Consider the following 9,265-nt stretch of genomic DNA (forward strand, 5'->3'; position numbering starts at 1 on the left):
ACACTGATGGTCTACGCATCAACATCCTCAACACGCTTAGGAGGGTTCTCGGTCAAGAACCGAGCTAGGTTGAATGTGGATATGTAGAAGAGCATCTTCTGCTGCCACATCTTGAAGTTCGGTCCACTGAACTTCTCTGGCTTTTCCTTGTGGTTGATTGACACAGTTCCAATCGGGACGGAGGGGGCCTACACTTGTTGAGTCTGTTGCACCTTAACATTCCCTTCTGTGGTCATCTCAACAGAATCAAATCTGTTTCAAGATTATTGGAAAATAACAATCTGTTGTCGGAGATTATAGGGACTTAGCTGAATTTAAAATTACACAGAATTTAAATTCAACTTACAATAGAAATGACCTAAGCGGATATCTCAGGCTGTAAACAGGGGTTGGTTTCTACTACATGCCGAAGAGCAGCAGATCGGACTCAATCGTTGAGCGGGCAGATCTGCTGAGCAGCAGGTCTGTGTTATCGAGCCGAGCAGTCGAGAGCACAGAGTTCGAATGGACAGAGCAGCCAACCAACCAGAGAGACTGACCGAGTAGTACGGTCGGACGGGCAGTAAGGCCGACTGGGCGGGCAGATAGGCCTGGTGAGAGGCAGGCCAGGTGAACAGACAGGTCGGGCGAACAAACTAGCCGACTAGGCAAGCAGACAGGTCGGGGGAACAGATAGGCCAGGCGAACAAACTAGCCGACTGGGCGAGTAGACAGGTCGGATGAATAGACTAGCTGACCGGGTGAGTTGACCGAGGCATGCGATTGCGGCAGTTTCCTTGAAACAGATTCGCCCCACCTCCGGTAGTGTTTCGAGGTTTACTCGGGACGTCTGTTTCCTAGGATACAACGATTGACCGTGATTCCACCAAGCACTAGTGGTCACGGTGAACTGAATGACACCCGAATGCTATCACGAGCACTCTGCCGAGCAAGAGTTGCACGATAGAGGATGAGGGAATGAAGGTGGAAAGCTTCTGCTTGTGTTGCTCTGTGTGTATTCTCTGCATGTGATCGCAGCCTCTTTATATAGGAGCTCAGATCAACAACAATGTTAATGATCGATTACTGACCATTACTCGTCGAGCAATAAAACACCTACCGTTTCACTCATTATCAAATGTTGGTTGTTCCACTTGGGTAAATTTTGCCCTGACGGGTTCGGCATTCGACGCGCGTAGGTCATGCCCGCACACGAGTCAACATGGTTCAGTGCAATCCAAGCCCTGGATTTGCACCCCTCTTGCACACCCACGCATGAGACAGAGCCTGCCCCATGCATTTGTTCACATCCTCAATACATGTGAATCAATATAAACTAACCAACATGCCTTGAAACTTCTAATGTGGGACTAAAGTCTCATTCACAATGGAGCTTCTATCCTCTTCCACCTCTTCTCCATTCACACATATTCAACAGGAAGTCCTCTGTGATTTCCACACAATGAAAAAACTGAAACAAGGGGCTGAGATTAAGTTGCAGTAGACAATGGTACTTGTGATATTCATTGTTAGATATAAAGACAGATGTTTGGTATCCATTTACTCAGTGCTAAGGTAAACTAGTAGTGATTGCACTAATGGAGAAAAAATATATACTCATATAATTTTGAAGTTTAAAATAAAAATTAGAGAATCAACCAACACCACTTTACACTTCCATAAATTTAATATTTAAAAAAAGACTTCTTTATGCTTAAAATTTTAAATCTACATCACTATTTCAGTTACACGAAATCACATATAGATTAAGCATTGTTCACTAAATCACATGTACATGGGTTTAATTTTTCTAGGAATTTGTTTAGTGTGTGCCACAAATAATATTGATGTACTATTTGCGAGAAAACTTATGCAATGACTTTTGTCATAGTAGGATCTTGATTAGTGATAATAACGTTTGGTGGATCTTTAGGTATGATTTCTATGAACTTCTTAAGCAATCAAATAAAAGATTTAGTTTTCTCATCACTTAAAAACTTACAACAAAAAATAATTGTCTGATGATAATAATTAACTCTTACAAAATGTGTCAAAATCAAGCTATATTTGCTTATGTTATATGTTATATCAAATATAACTACATCATCCAATACACGGTATGCCCTTCTAGATACATGATCAGCCCAAAACACCTACTAATTTTGTTATTTGAATTAGTCTCATAATCAAAGAAAAAAGGTTGAATTCTTCTATTGCTCAGATGTAAATAACCTGATTAATGTTTCGACATCAATACTCTTTTGTTCATCCCTTTGATTTCTCTTAAAGTTTTTTAATATTTTTTTCTATGCAACCTACTCCCTCGAGGCCCTCCATACTCTATTTCCAATCATCGTATTTTTTGACAAGTTGGTACGTTGACCTCTGAAAATTATTTTGTCAATGTTTTCTTTGTTGTCGAAACATTACGATGTGAGCGTAGCAAATGTACCTTTGATGAAGTCGAGAGTGGATGATTATGAGTTTCTATAAAAATACTGACAACCCAATTAGAGCCCATTTATTTTTTGACAAATGTAATATTTGACTTAGAACCTATTTTAACTGTCACGTACTCTTTCCCTTGTCAGTTGATCATCTTTTGCATGTTTATTCTACTGCAATAGATCAGTGTGCCTTTCTTTAAAGCATACAATTTGTTTTCACGTTACTTTATTTGTTATCTTATTTTCCTTGCTCATGTGCATTCTTGAACTAAATCCGTCTTCTCATGCATATTGGTTATAGAACGAATATACCTTCTCTAGTAATGAGAATTCAATTCCAATTCTTTACTTTTGATCATCTGGAACTTGGGAATATATTCTTGATTATCAACTCTATTTTCTTCCATTTATGGACACCCTCACATTATAAATGGCAATAGATGATTAGATAAATAAATAAAAACTACAACTTATTTCTTATAAACTCAAAACTGCAAGTAACCTTATTGATACAAAATAATGTAGACTTCCCACTAATGAACATGTTCAGAAAACTGAGATCCATTCATATAAAAATTAAATCATCATAGCTAACGATATGACATAGAAGCAAAGCAACAGATTCGAAATTTGCAACAGGTTCAAAACACAAAAGCAAAGCAAGAGTAATTATATATGAATCATCAACAATAGAAATCCAACCTTAAAAACTAATGTTTAATTAAAACTTCCCTAAATTTTGTCCAATTCGACATGAATCAGCAACAACAGAATGTTGCATCAATAAATACTTGCACCTCCGAATGTCCATAAGATCCTCATATGTTAAGACACTAAAGCTACATTATTTGACCCATATATCGACCGAATATGGCACTGCTAGGATAGCCCTTTCATAGGTTTCCTCGACCTCATGCAAAGTGTAGAGTTGTGCCTTGTGATTTGTATACTTATTCCAATAACCATAATATAAAGGATACTTTGATAAGAAGGCATCATAAATCAATTTCTTAAAATGAGCTTTTACCTTGGCGAGGGTCAAGCTAGCTTCGTTGCGACGAGTGAGGGAGGCACGGGAAACCCTCGATTTGGCGAGACGAGTAAGGGAGGAGCGAGGGAGGGCTTGCTGTGGCGAGGAGAATCGCGAGCGAGGCTGGCTGTGGCGAGGAGAATCACAAGCTAGAGATTCAGTGAGGAGGGAGGAGTGATTCGGGCATTTTGTGACAAGAAGATTTTGGTTTAAGGAATAAAAAGTGTGACACGGATTTATCACGAGGGCGATCCACAGGTTTAAACTTCCTAATTACGTTAAGTTAAAATTTTTTAAGATTTTATCTATAGAGTTCAGGTTTTCCAATTGGCTTATAATATTCAGTTAAAAGAAAAATTAAAAATTAAAAAAATTTAAGTATTTATGGAGTATAGATATGTTAATATATTTAGGTTTTATATAAAGAAATATTATTTTTTTAATTAAAATTAAATAATAATAATAATTAAAAAAATATCGCTACGTGCCGTGCAGTCTATATAGATATATATATCCAATTCTAACTTAAACAAATTTAAATTTGCCGGAATTAAAAAATACTATATTCCTTCTGTTACTCTGATCAACTACATTTATCTAAAAATCTAAATTTTGGCTGGCAGTCAACTCCGCACACCGCATCCACATAAGAATGCGTCCATTATTACCTCTCTTACAACTTTAAAATGGAGGAATCCATTTCTTTCGTAATCAACACACGGAGAACCTCTCTATGATAATAATGTCCCTTTATGTTTTGAACAAAGTTCTCTTATTGCTTTGCAGTCATTATTACGGAGGGACCATCAACCCATCTTCATCTTCTCACTCAACCTTTCTCTTCTTTACATCCTTTTTAGGCGTACTTTGGGCCTCCCAGCGTAAGATGTTCTTGAACCCTCACTTCAGTTTAAATTTTTGGAAGAATCTTTCGTCCTCCTCCACATGCTTTAAAGGTATCGCTTTTACTGCTTTCATCTTTTTCTCTTTCAAATCCACAAGTTATTTCCTTTTGGTCATTTTGTTTTCGTAGTTTCTCTTATAAATTGTGGCGTTCTTTGTTTCCTTTGCACTTCAATTTTGCCTTACTGTTCTTCTCTCTCTCTCCATTTCATTTGTTTTCGTATGGCTTTAGTTTATTTCAGTTTATATTGATCAATCTTGCTCCTGGTCAGCTCTGTTACACTATCAATTGCTTATAATCATCCAAGAAAGGAAGTTGTAAGGATGATGATAACAATAATTATATTGTTTGTGTGCTTATTTATTCCTTCTAAATTCATTTTTCTTTTATTCTGGACGGATTAACTAAATTATTTCGTGTGTGTATATATATTTACACAAGATTGCTATGCTACGGACTTATTGTTGCTTGACTATACAGATTGCATCTGGTTTGAATCCAAGGCGTCTAATTCAATCAAAAGGATTTTTTGTTAATTTTTTTGATATATTATATGTATTTAAATTTTAAGATTTTAGAATTTAGAGGTTGAATTATACTGGATTTAAACCAATAAAATTTTTCCTTTATGGTTTAATTAAGCTTCCCTGTTGGATTATAATGATTTAAACCAATAAAATTTTTCCTCTAGGTTTGAAACTTCTCTATTGAATTATAGTATTTTAGTGTGTCTGAATTCAATCCAGGGCGCCTAGATTCTCTCATAAAGTCTTTTAATTTTTTTTTTATATATTATATGTATTTAGGGTTTAAAATTTTAGAATTTAAAGGTTGGATTATAGTAGGTTTAAGCCAATAAGATTTTATCTCTATGATTCAAATTTTTCTATTGGGTTATAATGAGTTTAAGCTAATAAGATTTTTTCTCTATAGTTCAAGTTTTTCTATTGAGTTATAGTGAGTTTAAGCCAATAAAATTTTCCTTCTAGAGTTCAAATATTTCTATTGGATTATAGTGTTCAACATAAAAAAATTTTAGATGCTCATGGATATATTACATGTATTTAGCATTTAGGATTTTAAAATTTAAGTATTAGGTTATAGTGAATTTAAATTGATAAGATTTTTCTTTTAAAATTCAAGCTTCCCTAGTGAATTATAGTAGTTTAGATTAAAAAATTGTAATCTCATAGTATTATGTTATTTTTTTTAATATATATATATATATATATAAAATTAAAATTAGAACTTTTATTTTATAATTAGTTAATACGTTATTTGTTTACCAAGTAATTTGAAGATTGATTAATTCTTGTCCAGACCTTTAAAAGGAGGCATAAACCCCTCTAAATATTTGATCTTCAAATTCATAAAGTTGAGATTACTTTTCTCTGTTTTATGCTTTCCTAGGATTCTCAGTTCTAAACGGGGCTTGCTTAAAACGAGATTTACAGGAGCGGCTGAACAGGAGCTGCCATGAGTACCCACATGCAAAGCTGGGAACTCGACAAAACAAAGGTTCTTCCTTATAAATACAGTTTACACTGAGTCCATAACTGTATTCATTCGATCAATTTACCAAGCTCTTATTTTAAACAGGGAAGATTTACTGCGTTGTTTATAACCTGGTTACTTGGGAATGGATCTCTTTTGGCGTGGCAAAGCATGTTGACCATTGGGGATTACTATGCTTTTCTCTTTCCGGTAAGAAATCACTTTCTCATCAACAATGGCTTGTTATCTTTTGATATGTGCTGCAATTATTTCTTCTTTCATTTTATTTCAGAGATATCATCCAACGAGAATACTCACACTTGTCTACCAACCTTTTGCTCTGGGAACGATAGCCATATTAGCGTATCATGAAGCAAGACTTAATACTAGACGTCGCAACCTGTTAGGCTACTCGCTCTTCTTCTCAAGTTCACTTGGCCTTCTTGTGGTTAGTATCAAGAATCAACTTCTTCTAAAGCATCCTTTTCCAAACTACTTGACTTTATATTCAATTACACCATTGATTCGTTGCAGTTAGATTTAGCAACATCCGGTAAAGGTGGGTTGGGGATCTTCATTGGTATTTGTATAGCGAGTGCAGCATTTGGTGTCGCCGACGGTTTCGTTCAAGGAGGAATGGTTGGTGATTTATCTTTGATGTGCCCAGAGTTTATTCAAGTGAGCGTCTTTGCCCATCTGATTTCTTAGTTCACTGAAAGCGTGTAGGATTAGTTGATAATACAAACTTTTCTTCTTAAAACAACTACTGTAGTCTTTCATGGCTGGGCTCGGAGCTTCTGGGACTCTGACTTCTGCTTTGAGATTAACTACGAAAGCAGCATTTGAGAGTTCAGATGATGGCCTTCGCAAGGGAGCAAGTATATATGATATTTACAATCTACGTAGATTATACATTAAGAACTACCTTTTCTGAAACAAAACTCTAAATACTTCTTTTTTCAGTGTTGTTTCTTGCCATCTCAACTTCTTTTGAGCTGCTTTGCGTCTTTCTCTATGCATTTATGTTTCCTAAATTACCAATCGTCAAATACTACCGATCAAAAGCTGCTTCTGAAGGATCCATGACAGTCACTGCTGACCTTGCTGCTGCTGGCATTCAATCATCAGTAAAGAATGCAGCTGTAAGATTCATAAATAGCATTATGCTATTACTTAAATTCTATGAGCAGTTTAGTTGGTCTCAGATGTGAATTAATCCTTGCAGTTGCAGGCAATGGAGGATCCGAAGCAATTCGAGCGCTTAAGTAACAAAGAACTGCTAGTTCAAAATATCGATTATGCGCTCGACCTCTTCCTGATATATGTCTTGACACTGTCAATTTTCCCTGGTTTCTTAGCCGAAGATACAGGTTCTCACAGCTTGGGTTCATGGTAAGTGCTCAAGCATTATCTATTGAGAGAGGAACTCATCATAAAAACAAAATGATAAATCTAATTCCATATGCAGGTATATACTCGTTTTGATTGCCATGTACAATGTCTGGGACCTTGTGGGTAGATATGTACCTCTTTTGAAACCGATCAAGTTGGTATCAAGGAAAGGTCTCATATTTGCTAGTCTCTCGCGTTTCCTATTCATCCCAGCATTCTATTTCACAGCCAAATGCGGAGATCAAGGGTGGATGATAATGTTGACGTCCGTCTTGGGACTGAGCAATGGCTATCTCACTGTTTGCGTTCTTACAGAAGCACCAAAAGGATACAAGGTAATTACTAATCAATCAAGATCATTACACATATACATTCTGTTCATAAATTCTTATTTGTTGTATGTATAATGCAGGGTCCGGAACAAAATGCATTGGGGAATTTGTTGGTTGTTTTTCTAATTGCAGGTCTTTTCTCAGGCGTCGTACTCGATTGGTTGTGGCTAATTGGTAAAGGTTGGTAACAAATTCTGTACCGGAGTAACAACATTATCCTACCCGCCTGCACAGAGGCCAATCTAGGTAGAGGATCTGAAAAGCAGAAAGAAAAGAAAATTACTAGTATACGAGAAACGAGCCACGTATTTTTTTTAATATATATTTATATAGTTCATGTGTCACTTTGGACAATGTATGTTATAGATATCATGTGGATGTTTAAACATTTGAATTGCGATAACTTGAGTCTTGGTCATATGCTTCTCATGTCATTTCGAGCTTTATTCATGTGCAGAATTCCTATGACCGAATGGGAAAAATAATACGAATAAATAAATTAAACTCACAAAGTAGGGATCTAGATTTTTCTGAAGTTAATATTTTATTATTTTAAATTATAAAAATATTATTAAAATCATGAGAGTTATGTCTTTTCACCCTAAAAAAATTAAATAAATATTTTTGGATTATTAAGTTAACTTTTGTTAAACATGAAAATAATAAACATTTTTCCTATTAAATTATTGTCTAACTGAGATATTTAATCACTTGAGTATTTTCTTATCCTATCATATTTATATATCTGCACTAATCATTATTTTGTAAGATTTTTGTTTAAACTCTAAATATATCTTATAATTATAAAAAGCACCTAACACTTCTTTTATTTCAATTATCTTACGTATGTTCGATGTAAAATCTTTCTATCAATCTCTCAATCTTTTGTGAAAATAATTCTACCTACTTTAAATTTTAGTTACAAATAACTCAACTTCTCTCATTTTAATAGATTCTTATTATGTCTACTATTATTAAATTTAAATTTTATATATTTTATCTTTAATTTACTAATTCTACAATCTTTAACTTCTAATGGTTTCTATTAAAAATTCGAGTGTAACATTTATTTTTTTTCACTTATCTTGGACGTAATATAAAAAATATAAACTTAAACCATAAAATTAATTATATTTAGATTAAACTGTATTTATATTAATTGTAATCTATTCCTAGTTATAATAACAATTTTAATGATTTAAAGTACAATTCATTCTATTTTAATTATTTTATAATATTATATGCTTTTAAAAATTCAATAATATTCATATTTATTTAAAATGATAAAATATTAGCCCCAAATAAAATTTTAAGATGTTTATTAAATTTTCTAGTACTTAAAGAAGGTAAAACTAATTAGAAACATCTTCCAATCGATAAAGTTGAGGTTAGTTTTCTAATTTCACGCTACATGAGTTGCTGAATGGGAGCTGTCATCAGTAACCAAGTACATCCAGAACTGTGACCTCAACAAAACGAAGGTCTTCCTTATAAATAAAGTTTTCATCAAGTTCATAATTGTGTATCATAGTTATATTGTTGAAAAAATGGATTAATTCGGTCGAAAATTGAATTAATTAATATTTTATTAGTACAATTTATTTGATTTTTTGGTAAAATATTTGATTCGATTATTAAAAAAATTCAGTTTGTTCTATTTAATTAAAATTAAGTTCTCTGATTTTGA

At 34.0% G+C, this 9,265-nt stretch overlaps 1 protein-coding gene across 2 annotated transcripts; it reads left to right on the forward strand.

The window, feature by feature from the left end:
• The first annotated feature begins 4,463 nt into the window (after positions 1 to 4,463).
• Positions 4,464 to 7,998, forward strand: LOC122011807 (equilibrative nucleotide transporter 3-like). Of its 2 annotated transcripts, none has more exons than XM_042568190.1 (10): positions 4,464 to 4,677; positions 5,771 to 5,878; positions 5,960 to 6,064; positions 6,147 to 6,302; positions 6,389 to 6,532; positions 6,627 to 6,732; positions 6,818 to 6,996; positions 7,086 to 7,246; positions 7,323 to 7,581; positions 7,659 to 7,998. In XM_042568190.1, the coding sequence occupies exons 2-10, from the start codon at positions 5,837 to 5,839 to the stop codon at positions 7,764 to 7,766; spliced, it is 1,260 nt and encodes a 419-aa protein (XP_042424124.1). In that variant the 5' UTR covers positions 4,464 to 4,677; positions 5,771 to 5,836; the 3' UTR covers positions 7,767 to 7,998. The 2 variants fall into 2 exon arrangements, with proteins under 2 accessions (XP_042424124.1, XP_042424123.1); XM_042568189.1 differs by having other exon boundaries at positions 4,465 to 4,677; positions 7,080 to 7,246.
• The last annotated feature ends 1,267 nt before the right edge of the window (positions 7,999 to 9,265 follow it).

Source organism: Zingiber officinale, chromosome 8A, assembly GCF_018446385.1.
Source record: "Zingiber officinale cultivar Zhangliang chromosome 8A, Zo_v1.1, whole genome shotgun sequence".
NCBI classification, from domain to species: Eukaryota; Viridiplantae; Streptophyta; class Magnoliopsida; order Zingiberales; family Zingiberaceae; genus Zingiber; species Zingiber officinale.

What these genes read in the sequence shown, in the direction of transcription:
- LOC122011807 (XM_042568189.1), top strand. Translation starts at nt 5,837, where the DNA reads ATGAGTACCCACATGCAAAGCTGGGAACTCGACAAAACAAAG. An exon ending in ACTATGCTTTTCTCTTTCCG is followed by an intron (nt 6,065 to 6,146) that starts GTAAGAAATCAC and finishes ATTTTATTTCAG; the next exon opens with AGATATCATCCAACGAGAAT. An exon ending in TCTCACAGCTTGGGTTCATG is followed by an intron (nt 7,247 to 7,322) that starts GTAAGTGCTCAA and finishes TTCCATATGCAG; the next exon opens with GTATATACTCGTTTTGATTG.